Source organism: Artemia franciscana, chromosome 15, assembly GCF_032884065.1.
Source record: "Artemia franciscana chromosome 15, ASM3288406v1, whole genome shotgun sequence".
Classification (NCBI taxonomy): Eukaryota; Metazoa; Arthropoda; class Branchiopoda; order Anostraca; family Artemiidae; genus Artemia; species Artemia franciscana.
In genome coordinates this window covers 15,396,366-15,414,006 of record NC_088877.1, presented here as the reverse complement: position 1 = coordinate 15,414,006, position 17,641 = coordinate 15,396,366, and the positions used below count along the sequence as shown (strand labels likewise).

Below are 17,641 nucleotides of genomic sequence, written 5' to 3'. Positions count from 1 at the left end.
CACATTTTTGTACATGGGAGCTTGAAACTTTTACAGTAGCGTTCTCTTATACGCTGAATCTGATGATGTGATTTTTGCGGAAGGCGCGTTAAGATTCTATGACTTATAGAGGGTGTTTTCTTCTATTTTCTAAATAAAGGCCAATTTTTTCATGCTCTTAACTTTTGATGGGTAAGACTAAACTTGATAAAATTTATATTTTATTATTCCTCATGTTTATTCCGAAAAATTCTCCCTGGAGAGTGTCCTCCCCATGGAGTACTACTCCAAGTAAAATAGCAATCGAAAGTCTCCAAAACGCCCACAAGTAAATTCACCCTTCTTCTTAGAGAAAAAAATTAATTCGGATAGTACTCCTTTAGAAAGTTCACCCCACATGTAAATTTCGGTCGCTCCTTACTGCAGTTCGTTACTACGAACCATTCGATACAGCAACTGTACTGTGGCTTAAATGTGTTTTTACATACATTTTTGGTAGGATTTCTCTGCTTCAGTGATATCTTATTATTTACTTTCTACACAATATGTTATGGAAAAGAGGAAACAAGGAAATAACTGTTCATTAGCAAACAAAGTTTAGATATTTACTGAAAAAAAGGTGTACCTCAAATATTTACTTAGGCTTATACTATCAATAAATTACTTTGGCACACGTTTATTATTGGTATTGTTCACATATTATTCAAGAAAAAAAATATAAGCCACTTAACAAAAGGATGGGGATAAACTTACTTAACAAGAGAACGGTGGTGACAATATTATATGAGGATAACAAGAAGATATGTTAAAAGTAATTGTGTCATCACAAAGGAAGGTTGTTGTTTCAATCCCTATCCATGGATTATTCTTTATGGTTGATTGTGTGTGGCTATGCTGTTTGACCTATGTGATTGTATGGATGAGTAGGGTTAAGGCCTCATTCAAGTGCTGGTCTATATTAATCACTAATTTAGGAAAACAGTCTTCCTTTTCTCCTTCTATCTCTTTTTTTTTTTTTTTTTTTTTTTTTTTTTTTTTTTTTTTTTTTTTTTTGTGCTGTTGCATTGGTGATTTCTCTTTTCATGATATATATATATATATATATGTGTGTATATATATACACACATATATATATATATATATATATATATATATATATATATATATATATATATATATATATATATATATATGTGTGTATATATATATACATATATATATATATATATATATATCTATATATATATATATATATATATATATATATATATGAACACATATATATATATATATATATATATATATATATATATATATATATATATATATATATATATATATATATATATATATAAGCTCTTATTTAATTTCTGAAAACGACTATTAGTTCAGTTGTTACAATTAAAAGGGCGGCATATGCCATTTTTGTAACTTCACAAAAGAGTAAAAAACAAAACAATGATCGGCTGTGGTCACTCTGAATGGATGAGACTAATACAGACAAAAAGGACATATTCTATGCCAACTTTTTAAGTTCTTTTTAACGGTATAAATTAAATTGAAGTATTCCAATCGAATTCGAAATTATTCAATTTATGGTGTATGTCTATTTTTTCCTTCCCCGAAATATATACAAAAATAAGTTGTAGCTCTATAAGATAACCTTCTTCTGTCATTCTTAATCGCAACAAGACCTGAAGGTATTTCGCCAATTCGTTTGTGCTGTCAGATAAAGCTGCCTCCAAGAACCATTTCGATATGTAATTTACCTTCAACCATCATTCTGTTGAAGTGCAAGAGACTTTGTCCAGTACTACTTTTTTACGCTAGCTTCCTTTTTCTTTCTCTTGTTCTACTCCAAAATAAATTACAAGAAACTGCCGGAATATAGTCGTTTCCGTTCAATTTATTGGAATGTTTGTATATGAGCCTTCTATTGGCATCAAATTTCCATGAGACCATTGCTTTGTCACTGTACTTTGGAACTCTAGCTCTACCCACTCTATCTATTTGTAGTCTTTATTCTTTCTTCTTTTACTCCAGGATTTCAAAGAATATAATTGTTTGAATTTAAATAAAATTAATACTACTTTTAATGACCCACTGCAGGACCAAACCACCTGAGGTCTACACAGCTACGCATGCTCCCCCTCCATCCCAATCTATTCTACTCCTCCCTCTTTACACCCTCCCAGAATTTTTCCGTTTCCTTTAAATCTTTCTTTATGACTTCCTCCGACCTCAGACGAGGACGACCTGCTTTCCGATTGGCCCTAGACGGTTGGCCGAAAAGGACAATCTTGGGCAATCTTTCATCCTTCATCAACAAAACATGCCCTAGCCATCTCAACCTTTCTTTCATTAGAGCTTTAGAAACAGGGATAGAACCATATTTTTCGTACAGCCTGCTGTTTGAAATACGGTCAGTCGTTTGGGTATCCAATGCAATCCGTAGGCAATTTCTCTGGAAAACATCTTGTAAATCCTTATCTGCTTTTCGGAGCGTCCATGCTTCAGAGCCATATTTGACCACTGGCATCACTATGACTTCCAAAATTCTAATCTTGAATTGCAGACTTATCTTCCTATTCTTCCAAACTTTTTTTGTACTGTGAGCCTTGGCTATTCTACTTTTAACATCTTCACTGCTCCCTAAGTCTTTACTAATAATACTACCAAGGTAAGTGAAGCTGCCCACCTGATCAATCTTTTCGTTGCCCAATGCCACCTTTTCATCTTCACTTATTCTTAGCTTTAGTGACTTGCAGCAGTAAAATATAAGGAACAAAATAATACGCAAAATCTCTTTGGGACACTGTCAGATTTATTTCAATAAGACGCACTTAAGTGATTAATCTAAATTATTGATCAAGCTTAAATATAACTAATGATTAATCAAGTTTACACTTCGTCATACTCCAGAACGAAAAGCAAATTGTTCTGATAAGTGGAAACTTCTATTTAGGCGACTTTTACTCGAATCTACAAGAAGAAATTAGCAATAAAGTAGCTTATTTGGTGGTTGTTTATATATCATCACTTTCACATACTTCAAAACATTAGGTTAGACCAAATGGTCTTTCATTCACTGATAAGTTAAGCTAATATGGCTTTTCCACTCATCATAGGTGTTGTGGAATAGTCCCAGAAGTGCTAGTTTCTTTTTTTCGAGATCCCTTTTGAACCATTGACGTTCTCTGGCAATCTTTTGCACATTACTGTTTGAGGAAATCAAACGTTTTAATGTGTCATAGAAACCAAAATTTGCAGTGTAGGTCTTTCAGACCCCTTTGACAAGTAGCCCACACAATTCTCTTCAGCCCGACCAAATCCTTTTGCTGCTTTTTTAAGTTTAATTATGATTTTTTTTTTTAACTGAAAAAGTTTATTGTGTTCAGAACCCTCACGTGATCGTGTCTCCTGCAATTTTCCATTAGGGCCACTAGATCCCTCAAATCCAAGACACCAGCCTGATTTCTTATCTTTTTTTTATGCAACCATAGATGGTGTCCGCCTTCATATATGTTTGACCTCTGGTAGGGGATTCGAAGCTGAGCTTATTGGGTCCCCAACTCTGATTCTCAATGCAAACAAGTGCAATAATTAAAATTCAATAGTTTTTTGGGTCGTGCAACTGTCAAATCACAAGACAAATTCTTTTACTTCTTTCAGATCACTGATTAGACTCTATATGCCAGAGACCACAACGTCAGCAGTTCTGCCAGAGATGGCTTTATAAAAATATTTCCATGAAACTCTGCTATAAAACTATAAAAATGTGCTATAAACTGCTCCTAAAGATAAGAAAATCCTCTTCTGTCAAAAATTATCCTGAGCAAATTCAAATTTTAATCCGTTCTTCGTGTATGTTTCCCTTTTCCTTGACAAAAAGAAGACATATATCATTATAGTTCCATATAATATGAAAAAAAACTTCGTTTTCTTAAACTTCTTAAACTAGTAATTAGTAACAATGAAGTCCCCCCACAACAAAAAACCTGTACAAAAGAGTCTTTAAAAGCGGGGTGTTTGGGGGGCGGCAGCCCCCCAACTGCCTCTCCTAATTCCTGTACGTTTTAAGGTTCGACTTTGGGACGCAGCCTCTTTAACTCTTTAAGAAAACGAAGTTTTTTCAAATTATATCTGTACGTTTTTCTTTTGTGAAAAAAACCACCCGATAAGGGACTTGAACGCTCGACCCGAGGATTAAAAGCCCCACGCTCTACCGACTGAGCTAACCACCTGCATGTGTGTAAATATAACTTTTAAATAAATTTTAAAAATTTCAAATTAACATGGGCTCTTATGGAGAAATGGGTTAATTAAGTGGCTAATGCGTGGTTTCCGGAAAACAGGGAAGGAGTTTTCGGATCGAGCTGAAATTTCGCAGATAAGCTCCTGGGTCGTAGGAGACCTTAACTTGTGAATTTCAGCCTGATCACACAACGTTAAAGGGGGGTGGGGTTGGGGGGTCGAAACTTTCGGGGGGTTAAGATTTTCCTACGAAACTTTCAAGGGCACTTACTCGGAGAATTCAGCATCGAATGAGTCTTCGTACACCCAGATCCGATGTCGGCTGTGACCTGTAGGCGTGGCAGATAAAAAAGAACATGAAAATTAAGTGGCTATGCGTGGTTTCTGGAAAACAGAGAAGGAGTTATGGGATCGAGCTGAAATTTCGCGGATAAGCTCCTGGGCCCTAGAGGACCTTAACTTGTGAATTTCAGCCCGATCGGACAACGTTAAAGGGGGGCTGGGGTTGGTGAGTCGAAACTTTCGGTCAAATTTTCCCCATGAAGGAAGAGTTGGAGGGGGATGAAATTTGGCAGGTTTCTTAGTTGGAGCTCGGGCTACGAAATGCATCCCTCCCCATCCCTCTGCGACCACTGGAACCGAAGATCGCTTAACATTGTCGTGGTTCGCCTCTTTATAGAGGCACGAGTGTGCCTCCTTGAAGATAACAATTTTCCGTCAAAACTGGCGTATGTTGCTTTTTCATCTTCGTAACAGTTCTAGATAGAACAATTCCGACTGTACCATTTGATTTCACGTGCTGAATTTACCCGCGACACATACACAGCTCATTTTCGATCGAAATGGCAAATGCTGTGCTTTTAATTATCAGCGCCGAGTTACTCTAATCCCTGTTAACCCTTGGCATCTCACATACTCTCGTTGGTAAAACATATCAAAACAAAATTGGAAGAATCCCAATTTGATAAAGATGATCATAATATCTTAAAATATATCTCACGGTATAACATAACACCTACTTCTCCATGGGAATTTTCCGGCTTTTCGTAGATGGTAATACAAGTCTCTTTATTGGCACCCAGATAAAAGATACAATTATATATTAAACACTGCTGAGTATTATTATTACATCAGTTTCATTTTGATCTTGATATCTGATACATTTTACTAGTCCTTTCACATATATAATTAAAATGAAATAAACAATTTGATAAACGAATGAAATTTCTAATAAGACAGTTAACCTCAAGAGATGAAGGAAAGACCTTTTTAGAACAGATAATGAAAAAATGCCGAACATTTCAGCCTCAAATAACCCCCCCCCCCTGCTAAAAAAGTAAGAATTAAAAACATACCATTTTTATATTTTTTTATATTTTAATTTGCAATTCGCTCAATTTTCCAATTGCCTGAAATCAATTTTCCAATTGCCTCAAATAAAGGGAACCAAGCTAACAAAATAACATATGAGCGGAACTTCTGGAAAAGGTTGGAACATCAAGATACAACTTTTAAAAAGTGTTTGGGATTAACGTGGAAATGGGTTTTTAGCTTTGGGGTATGTATTTTAACACATACTTCCTACCAAGAACGGATCTTTATGTGGGGGAGGGGAGTTTAATCCCCATTTCCAAAATTATAGAATTCTTTTGTGTCCCAATAGCAATGATGGGCAACTTAAGAATAAACGCATTTTTAAGATTTACAGTCAACTTGATTAATAAATTTTTATATTGCATATGACCCTCTCAAAATTCAACGGCTTTAATTTCTGTGAATGTTTCTTTATTTACAATTTGCTACCATTTTGGTCTAGCTGTTTCAAATGTGAAGGTAGCTACTGCCAGCTCCTTTAATTTCTTCAAGAAAAATTTTTGGATATTGATGCTCCCCATGGATACTATCAAAGACCAGGGAGCAACGCAACCTAGTAAAATAAAAAAAAATCAATCTGTGACACAAATCAGAAATAAAGAAATATTTCCGTTTAAATTTTGGTGAAAATGATTCTCATGGTAGCACTTGCTTTCCAATGGAAAATATTCATTAGGTGCTAATGTTCTTCTTCGCTCTCCGTCTTTTGCAACGGTAGATATTATTACACAGATATTATTATTATTACACAGTATATTACACAGAAGAAGATTAAGCTATCACCAAGCAATACCCATATTATAGGTATTTTCCTAAAAAAAACTAAACAGGAATCAAGAGGGATTAAATATTAATTTCTATTCTTTTCCAAATTTATCCTTCTTTATGTTATTTCGACTGATGGATGTTAAGACACTGGTAATCCAATGAATTCTGATATAAGTCACAGAGGAAAAGAAAGTAAGATCTAAGGTTTAAGATTTTTGAAGTTTGACTTTTTTGTTTTTGCTTTCGACCAGGAGGGATGCAACCATGGCATTTTATCCTAGTGGGGAGGTGTTGTATATCATAAAATGTCATTCGTCTTATTAACAGTTAAATGTCCCTTTTTTCTTAATTTGGAATTCAAACAGCTTTACTTGAAAATGTAACAAATATTTTTTCCAGTTTTATATTTGGCAATAATTAGTCATTTTACCTCATATTGTTTTCGTATTAATGAATTCATGATACCAGAGTGTGATGTTAAAGTCTGTAAATGGTTGATTTGGTTCAAGCTTTACCCTTCAATTCACCTTTTTATGATCAAATAAAAAAACAAGATTTTAACCGCAAGTGGGGAGCGACATTTAAACTTAAAACGAACAGAAATTATTCCGTATATGAAATTTATTGTCCCCTCCTCAACGCCTCGCTCTTTAGTTTGACCTTTTCTCACAACTCTACTTTTTAAAACAGTACAAAGCTAGCGTAAAGAGTGAAGCTTTGAGGAGGGGACAATGCCTTTTATACACGGAATAATTTCTGCTCATTTTAAGTTTTAATGTCGCTCCTTACTTGCAGTTAAACAAACTTGTTTTTATTTAATTTCTGAACGATTTTAATTAATGTATGTTTTGATTTTGGCTCACTGCACATGAATAATTAAAATAAAATTTGCATATTAATTTTTTCGGCCGTATGGCTTTTTCATAGTTCTGATCGGATGATTTTGAAAAAGAAGGGTAGGAGAGGAGCCGTATTTGACCTGGTTAAGTCTCCTACCGGGCGCTGATCGGTGTTGAGAGTGATGTCGACCTCCTCCATCCGCTTCGGTCCATGGTGAGTATTTTCTCTTCACCCTGTCTGATGTTTGCCATCGTCAAGAACTTGGACAGGCTGTCAGACCAACGTTTCTTCTATCAGCCACGAGGTCGCTTCCGACTGGCTTTGATAGGGTCAAAGTTGTAGATCGTCTTTGCGGGTAGATATGGTGGCATTCGAAGCAGGTGCCCGAACCATCGTAAGGTTCGTTCGGCTGCTTCAGTCGAAAATCGAGACTACTTTGTGAGCTGCAGAAGCTTCTCATTGCTGATGAAGTCGGAACCATCGTAGGCCCTCGATCCTCCTCAGGCTCTTGGCATGAAATATATCGATTTTCTTTAGGGTTTCAGCTGATGCTTGCCATGTCTCAGCTCTGTAAAGCACCACAGACCCGACTGGAGCGTTGAATATCCGGAGTTTCATTGTACGACTGATGTTCGGTTTTCGTCAGAGGTGACGATTCAGTCTGTCCATGGCAGAAGACGCTTTGGATAATCTCACTTGCAGCTCGGGGAGAAGTGAGCCATTTGAAGAAATTATGGAGCCTAGGTAGGTGAAGTCTTGAAAAACCTCACTGCCAGTAGTGCTGTCCAGGCTAACTAGAGAGTTAACAGTAGGAGAAGACGGTCTTTGCCCATAATTTCAATTTTGTTCCAGTTTGTATGCAGTCCTACTTTGGCAGCTCCTTCTCGAAGAATTCGGAGCACTTCCAGCAGCTGCTCCATGGAGTCTGCTAGAATGGCCAAGTCATCGGCAAAATCAACATCTGTGATGGCAAGAGTTCTGAATTTGAAGCCAAATCTAAGACATAAAGTGGTTTTTGTCGTAATATAATATACTATGACATTGAAGAGCTCTGGGGCCACTGCACATCCTTGGCGCATCTCTTTCGTGATTTAAAAGAACTGGCTACGCCAACCATTTACTTTTACACAGGTCTCTGTCCCATGGCAAAGCGCCTTGAAAACTCTGAAATATTTCTCAGGTAGGCATGTCAACTCTAGAATCCGCCAAAGAGCTTTTCAATCGACTGAGTCAAATGCAGCACGGAAGTCACAATAAATGCTTTCTGTCAGAACTCCGTTGTCTTCTCTACTATTTGTCAAATCTTGAAATTCTGTTCGATGGTTGAACGATCCGACATAAAAACAGCTTGCTTCGGTCACTGGATTTTTTGAATGATATTCGGACATCAACCCAGCAGGACCGTTCAATTCAATTTCATCGGTCCTCCTAGCAACAAACTGGATTCTATTCCGGTGAATGAGTCTGTTCCGCACTCCATTGAACCTTCGATTTATGGTCATGTCCCCAAGAAGTCTTGCTTTCCGTCTTTGCTCTATGACTTGCAGTGTTTCATTAGTTAGCCACGATTTCTTTGGGTAGCTCCTCTTGCCAAGCATTAGTTATGCTACTTCACTGGTCTGCAATTTAAAATGCTTCCAGAAATCTTTTCTGCTAGTAAGTGAGCCAAGGGGCTCGAAGCAATTCGATATCTCAAGACTATACTTCTGGTGAGTATCTGGCTCCTTTAGTTTCCCAATACCTGCAGCGACAGGTTTTCTTTCCGATCGTTGTGCATGGAGGCGAAGCCGGAGAACGGCGCACACAAGCCTATGGTCTACGTTTCCGAGTTTTGCTGATCTGAAAGTTCTGCAGTTCTTCACCAATGATCTCCAGCGCTTAAAAATAATGGTCTGGTCAATCATCTTCTTTGTATGACCGTCCTTACTATACCACGTGTACTGATAAATAGTTTTACGTTGGAAGTAGGTGTTTGCGATGCAAAGGTCTTGAGATTGGCACAGTTCAAGTAGGCAAAGCCCATTTTCGTTAAGTGGATGGGGGGATACAGGATCAACTATGGTGCACCATACACCCATATCATCGTGCACTGTCACATAGAAGTCGCCAAGGAGAACAGTTATATCATGAGAAACTGTCACAAGGAATCTGGACAAAGCAGAGTAGAAATCCGCCTTAGTCACATCATCAGAATTGTTGGTCGGGACATAGCATACGACGACGGTCATCTTGCCATGCTTGTTTCCAAAGCGGGACTTCATTATTCTGTCAGATACAGCTTCCTGTAAAAGTATGGCCTTCCTCATAAGTCTATTTAGTGCAAGGCCTACGCCATTCCTTCTCGTGCTTCTTCCAGACCCGGGCAATAAGTCACTGTTACCTATTCGCTTTTCTCCGCTTCCGGTTGGACGGATTTTTGCAAGACCTGCAATCGACACTTTATTCTTGCGAAGTTCTTTGATGCAGGTGCATTCAGAGTCAAAACATTCCAGGTAGCTGTACCCATCCCCCTTTAGTCCATAAGGTATAGTCTGTCAGTCTTTCTGACGTCGTCAATATGTCCGTTCATCCGCAATGGTCGAAATCTTTAAAGGGAATCCGGGTCTGAGGATATGTTTTCACTTTTTGTAGCACTTAATTTTCGGGTGGAGGTTCGCAAGCCAGACCTACCCTAGGCCTGGAATCTGAATAGAGCTAGGTTAAACCTAGGTATTGAGATTCCCGTGGTGGGTTCCATCCGCCACATGAGTTTGTGGCCGTCCTGATCGGAGTGTTTAGCTTGGGGAGAAACCCCATATCCAGAGGCACGTGGTCAGCAAACAGAATCTGCCTCATTCAGGACGAACTCGATTCACCTAGTCGCACTCAAATTTTTGGTTACTTAAAAAGGCAACTAGAATTTAATTTTTTTTTACGAACGTTTTTACTAGTAATAAATATACATAACTTACGAATTAACTTACATAACGAACTTCTATGTTTTTATATTTTTATTACGTATATGAGAGGGTTCGCCTCCTCGTCAATGCCTCGGTCTTTACACTAAAGCTTCAATTTTGTCCCAATTCTTTAAGAAAGGCCCTTGAGTCACAAAGACCGTAGAATAAACAGTTGAAATTACTAAAAATACTTTAGCATAAAGATTAAAATATTATGGAGGAGATGAGCCCCCTTTCGTACGTAATAATATATGTTCGTTTTAGGTTCTAATGCTGCTCCTTACCTCCAGCTGAAAAAACTTGTTTATATTTTTTTCTCATTGTTTTGTTCTTAAATAATGCTATAAGATCCTGCGGCCCCTTCAAGAAAATTTTCTTCCCTCATGATAAATTCCTCCATGGAAAGATCCTACTACGTAACCCCCTCCCCCCTTAAGGTGAAAAGTTTGTAACTTGCAGACCCTCCCCCGGGGACTGTGGGGATTACATCGTCCCATAGGACATAATTATTACGTTTTTCGACTATGCTAAACAAAATGGTTATCTCAGAATTTTGATACGAGGACTTTGGGAAAAAATGAGCGTGTGAAAAATTGGGAAAAATCCAATTTTTGCTCACTTAAAAAGGACACTAGAACTTTTGATTCCCATTAGAAAGAGCTGTCTCACAACATTCTAGGACCACCGGGTTGATACGATCACCCCTGGGAAATAAAAGAAAAAAAACAAACAAAATCAAACAGTTCGTGGTAACGAACTTTTAGTAGGCAGCGACCCGGCTCAATAGTAAACGAAACTCTAAACAATGGACTTATGATGCTAAAAGATATCGAAAGAATCGAATTTTCGTGTTTATTTTAAATATATAAGTTTCATCAAATTTAGTCTTTGTCACCAAAAGTTACGAGCCTGAGAAAATTTGCCTTATTTTGGAAAATAGGGGGAAACAACCCCTAAAAGTCATAGAAATCACACCGTCGCATTCAGCGTATCAGAGAAACCTATTATTGAAGTTTCAAGCTCCTATCTACAAAAATGTGGAATTTCGTATTTCTTGCCAGAAGACAGATAACGGGTGCGTGTTTTTTTTTTTTTTTTTTTTTTTTCATCGTATCGACCAATTGGTCGTAGAATGTCGCAAGAGGGCTCATTCTAACGGAAATAAAAAGTTCTAGTACTCTTTTTTAATTGACCAAAACATTTGGAGGGCACCTAGGTCCCCTCTCAAGCTCAAATTGTTTCACAACGTCAACGGATCAAAATTTCGAGAAAGCCATTTTGTTCCACATTGTCGAAAACTATAATGACTATGTCTTTGGGAATGACATACTCCCCCACACTCCCTGGGGGAAGGGCTGCAAGTTGCAAACTTTGACCAGTGTTTACATACAGTAATGGTTATTGGGAAGTGTACAGACGTTTTCAGGGGGATTTTTTTGGTTTGAGGTGGGGTTGAAGGGAGGGGGCTCTATAGGAGGATCTTACCTTGGAGGAATATGTCATGAAGGAAGAGAAATTCAATGAAAAGGGAACGGGATTTTCTAGCATTACTATAAAAAAACATGAAAAAATAAACATGAAAAAGTTTTTTTCAATTGAAAGTAAGGAGCAGCATAAAAACTTAAAACGAACAGAGATTATTACGCATATGAGGGGTTCTGAAAATAATTTAGCACAATGAGCGAGGTATTTAGGAGGAGGTAAATACCTCGCTCTTTATACTAAAGAATTTTTAGTAATTTCAACTATTTATTCTACTCTTAAAGAATTGGGACAAAACTTAAGATTTAGTGTAAAGAGCGATATATTAACGAAGGGACAAACCCCCCTCATGTACATAATAAAAAAATAAGAATATAAAAGTTTGTTTCGTAAGTTAATTCTTAACTTACGTATATCTTTTACTAATAAAAACGTTTGTTAAAAATTAAAAGTTCTAGTTGCCTTTTTAAGTAACCGAAAAATTGGAGGGCAACTAGGCCTCCTTCCCCACCCCTGATTTCTCAAAATCGTCTGATTAAAACTAAGAGAAAGCCATTTAGCCAAAAAAAGAATTAATATATAAATTTCATTTTAATAATTTATGTGCGGAAAGCCAAAATCAAACATGCATTAGTTCAAAAACGTTCAGAAATTTAAAAAAACTAGTTTTTATTTTACTGAAAGTAAGGAGCGACATTAAAACTTAAAACGAACAGAAATTACTCCGTATGTGAAAAGGGTTGTCACCACCACAATCCCTCGCTCTTTACGCTAAAGTTTGACTCTTTGCCACAATTCTACTTTTTAAAACAATTAAAAACTTTAGCGTAAGGAGCGAGGGATTTTGGAGGTGACAACCCATTTCATATACTTAGTAATTTTCTTCGTTTTAAGTTTTAATGTCGCTCCTTACTTTCAGTTAAAAAAACTATTTTTTTTTATTTAATAACAAATAAAGACGTATCCGTGATCTGTCTTCTTGGAAAAAATACAAAGTTCCATGTATTTGTAGATTGGAGCTTGAAACTTCTACGGTACGGTTGACTAATATGCTGAATCTGATGGTGTGATTTTCGGTAAGAGTCTATGACTTTTAAGGGATGTTTCCCCCTATTTTCTAAAGTAAGGCCTATTTTCTCAGGCTCGTAATTTTTAATGGGTAAAATTAAACTTGATGAAACTATATATATAGAATCAGCATAAAAATGCGATTATTTAGAACTAATTACTGACATCAGAATTTCATTTTTTAAAGTTTTTGTTGCTATGGAGCCGGGTCGCTCCTTTCTACAGTTTGTTGCCATCGAACTGTTTGATTAGTCAGTATCCCATTGGCATTTAAAAAAAGCAGGATTATCTTGTTTTCACGTAGGTGTTTTGAGTCTAGTGAGTGCTTAAATCTTTCCTTGTTTTTCCCCAACAATTGAAGTCGATTTTTTTTCTGTATATTGTCAGATATTTCTGAAATAAGAGGTTGTACTCCGCAGCACCATGTCGCAGGCCTGTCAAAAAGGTTTCCATAGATTGAGAGGTTAATTGTAAAATTCTCCCAACTTACCCCCTGCTTGAATGGAGCTACTCTAGAACACAAGATCGACAAAGCTTCAGTCAACCAAAATTCTAAGTACAGTCAACCTGGTCCCCGCGGGGAACAGAGCTGAGGGTGTCAATTTGATTGAAGATATTTTTCCAGAGAGAAGGGGTTTATCATAGGAGTGGTTTAAATCACTTGTATGGTAAAGTTTAAAAATCAGATTTAATCGCTCTATTCGCTAAGGTTCCACTAGTGCTTGTGCAAAAGCATTCTAGTGGGCATTAGAGTATTTCAGAGGTTTTCCAGTTTTCCAAAGTATCCCAGAGATCGTATTTGATTACACTAAAGCTTTTACTTTCCAAGTATCACTGAAAATATTAGACTGAAAATATACAAATTTAAAGAATACATGAAATTCACTACTTTTTGTCTTTGGAGAACCAGGATTTACAGAGAACCAGTATTTACAAAAAATACCTTCTCTCTAATTTTTTTTTATTTTGATATACCCTAGAAGGATATCGATAATAGAGTCAATTAGTATTGAGGAGGGAAAAACTCCTCGCAATTGTAATTAGTTTTATTTGTTTAAGTTTTCAAAATATTTAATTACCCAAGTAAACTACTTTCTACTACTAATACTACTAACAGCTGACTGCATCACCAAGCCGACCATAATAAACTTGGTGACGCACACTCTTCTTCCATCCCAATTAGTCCAAAGACTTCCTCCTTATGCCATTCAAAGAAGTTCTCATTTGCTTTAAATATTTCCTTGCGAGATGCTCATACCTCAACCAAGGCCTAAAGAGCAGGATTGAACCACCCTTTTCGTTTTGATTAATGATTGAAGTAGGCTACCCTAAACAATTTCTCCAAAAACGTCTGGAAAAAATTTCTCCGTTTATTTGGATCGCCCCTGCTTCAGAAGCGTAATTGATCACGGTCATCACTGAGGTTTTCAATTTTCCAATCTTTGTTAGCTGACTTATTTTTCTGTTTTTCCACACTTTCTTCAACTGTGAAAGAACACCCTGAGCCTTGGCTGTTCTAACTTTGACATTAACACAGCACCCGCACTCCTTACTTGTAGTACTACCAAGGTAGGTGAGGCTGTCTAAAGGATAAATCTTTTCATTACCCAAGTCTTTTTTTTCCTCTTCACTTATTCCTAGCTTTAGCAACTTAGTTTTCTTAACATTAATTTTTGAACCTTTTCCAGGGCTATGAAGTCCCCAAACCTCAAAAACTCATTTAATTATCTAAAAACATTCATTTAGGTTGCTTAAATAATCATTAAAATCAATAGCTAGGTAAGATTAACTTCCCCATTGGATTCCATTGCTTTTGTGTTCTTTAAGACGACATCCATCAAAATGATCTATGCAAATTGGAATAGAACACAACCTTGCTTAATTTCTTATTTAATACGAAGCCAGCTACTAGCCTAATTTTCTACCTTAATCGCAGCAGTGTTATTCTTGTCCACAGCACTAAGCACTTTAATGTATCTACATGGTATCTAAAAATCCTTGGTAACAAAATGAAAATAAGGACGACCTGGCTGAATAGTAGCCGAAACTCCAAAAGCCAAGAGTCTTGACAACAATAGATACACCAAAAGAATCAACTTTTAATGTTGATTCACAATATAGGAAATTCATTAATTTTAATATCACTCATCAAAATTTAAGAGTCTTGGGAAACTTTCCCAGTTTTTGAAATAGGGTAGAAATACACCCAATCATTAAATTATCTTAATAAAAATCGTGCCATCAGATATTTCACATTTTAGAACCCTACTGAAGAGGTTTTTAAGCTCATATGTACATAAATTTGGTAAGCTCTTCTGTCAGCTGACTCAAACGTTTGCTCATAATCTATAGAACTAAGAATTAAATATTTTTTATGACTCAGCCACTTCTCAATAATAATTTAAAAATAAAATTTTGGTCATCACATTCTTTTCATTCCTAAAACTGATCTGTTCTTCTTTTATTACTTTGTCTATATTATCTTAAAATCTAGAAAGTATTATGATACATGAAAATTTGCTACCTACAGAGACCAGACTTGTGTCTCGATAATTACCTCACTCATTCTTATAATCTTTCTTATACAGTGGTTTAATAAGGTTTTTCTTAAATATTTAGGTACTTCTTCTTTTCCAAAAATTATATTCATAATCTACAGTCCCTTATTTCTAACCTCAGAGAGAGCATTTGAAAAAAAAAATCATTTGCCATACTATCAGCACTAGAGGGCATGCTATTTTGCTATCCTTTCTATACTTTTACTGAAACTTCCTCACAAGACAAATCTCTCAAAGACAAACACGACACAGACCTTAAAGAGACAAAGAGACAAACCTCACAAGACACATCCAAGATGCATAAAACTTTTTCTTTCTCTTGAATATATATTCCTGCAACTCTGTGCCAGTTTGGCCAGTTCTCAAAGTGTCCTGCCTGTTTCTCTTTAAATATTTTCTTACTACTAGTAGTGACCCCATTCTAATTCTTATCTGGGAAAATTCCAGATGGAGTACCCCCTTTCATTTTATTTTTAGTTCTGTACAATATTTAACTATTATGCCATCTACCTGCATCTTCCGGATCTTTGGGAACTGGCCTTCACCTTACACGTTTTTAGTTCAAATTTAGTACTTTTTCTGCTCCTCTTATTTTCATAAAATATGTCATTCGGATAGTTCGTACGCAATTCCCTATTTAAATTATATTATAATAACGCATCATTATGCTAGCTCCCTCCCCTTTACAAGGTCAGACTTAACCCTAGGTTAAAGACCAACAGTTTAGTGATAAGATAGCTTTTTTTTATAGAGTGCCCCATGGTTAAACAAATTTCGTACAAAAAGTTGCCTAAATGTCCCCCAAAATACTCTAGTTTAGCTTATTTTTGCTATCTAGGAAGGAGGTTAGGTTTGGAAAATAAGACGGGTCTTAAGACATATCCTAGGAAGCTGTTTTGAGGCATGTACCAGGCTTATTCTATCCAGAAAAAGCTATGTCTCCTCAATTGACTACTGCAATGTAGTAGTATGCATTGTAGTAGTGTGTAGTGCTGCATTGTAGTAGTTGTGGCCACAGTCAGGACTCTTTTGTCTTAAGAGTGGCCGTTAATGGTAAATTCTTTGTTTAATTTATATGTTTCGGATGAAAATAAAAAATTTCTAGGCCTATGTCTAAAAAAATAAAAATATGGCTATGTCTAAAAAAATTGTCGTTTTTTTATCTTGGAGTGTCTAAATCTTAAGAAATTGTCAAGCCTGAGGATTTTTTTTGCTTGCTATTTACTGCTCTTAAGAAAGTAGACTTTCGAGAGAACCTAGAAATCTATTAGTGCTTCTCAATATCTTTGATAATTTATATTCGTTTGATAATTCTAATTTGTAAAAAATGAATATTTATTTTATTTTATGTAAGGAGTTTACTGGAAGTGAGTTTTAATTTGGACAGTTTCAAAAAGAAAGAAGTTCCGATGATTAAAGGTATTCGTACATTTTGCTGTTGCAAGAGAAATCTTTTTTTAAAAAGGAAGCACTGAGCAACAACCTCTGGATTAAAGGAAGTGCTATTGTACTGGCAAGAATAGCGTAGAAACCAACTTTTAGAACTTTATTACTTATACTTTTCACGTATTGACGTTCTACATAGAAAATTAAAAGAAGACCGTTTCGCTGTATTAAAAACTAAAATCAAAGAAGTGTTGAAAAATCGAAATAATTATTTTTTACACCATCCAGCTTATCACACATTTATGAGATGAAGTGTTTGTATTCATAGCATCGATGACCAATGGCAAGCAGATTTGGTTGATATGCAGCGTAATAAAAGCTAAAATAATAATTTTAATTATATCCTCACAGTCCTCGATAGTTTTAGTAAATATGTTTGGTGAATTTCTTTAAAGAATAAAGCAGATAAGGGAATTACTAATACATTTACGGATTTATTGAAAAATAGAAAACAAAAAAATACAAACAGATAAAGGTAAAGTATTTATTCTGAAAAAATTTCATGTATCTTATTCAAATCTTGAAATTCATTGGGTCTTAACTGAAAGTGAATTGAGACCTCAAATTGTTGAACGGTTTAATGGCCCAATTGAAGAGAGATTAAGGAAAAATTTTACTCCTAACAACACGAAACGTTGGATAGATGTTTTACCCTATTTTGTTGACAGTGATAACAGTTTTTATCATCGATACATCAAAATGTAACTATTAGAAGCAAAATAAACAGGAAATGAAATCAAGATCTAAACTAATTTCTTTCCTGGTGTTGAAATTCAATAACCATCCATAATCAAATTCAATGCTGGTTATTTGGTTAGAATTAATAAAAGCAAAAATAAAGGTAAAGGATAAGGCATTAGACTTTAAAGTCCGTACCGGCGGTGCTGATTTCCGTTTCTTGGCCCTTCAGCTAGGAAGTGCAATGGGGGGTTG

The 17,641-nt window shown here is 36.0% G+C and overlaps 1 protein-coding gene across 2 annotated transcripts in view; it reads right to left on the bottom strand.

Moving 5' to 3' along the window:
• Nucleotides 1–15,658, bottom strand: part of LOC136036092 (uncharacterized) — a 61,277-nt gene extending 45,619 nt beyond the window's left edge. The window contains exon 1 of one of the 2 annotated variants that reach the window (XM_065718082.1): nt 15,540–15,658. In XM_065718082.1, coding sequence (XP_065574154.1) covers nt 15,540–15,553 — 14 coding nt within the window. In that variant the 5' untranslated portion in view covers nt 15,554–15,658. The remainder of the gene's footprint in view (nt 1–15,539) is intronic. The other variant, XM_065718083.1, reaches the window with a different exon arrangement.
• Nucleotides 15,659–17,641: the final 1,983 nt, after the last annotated feature.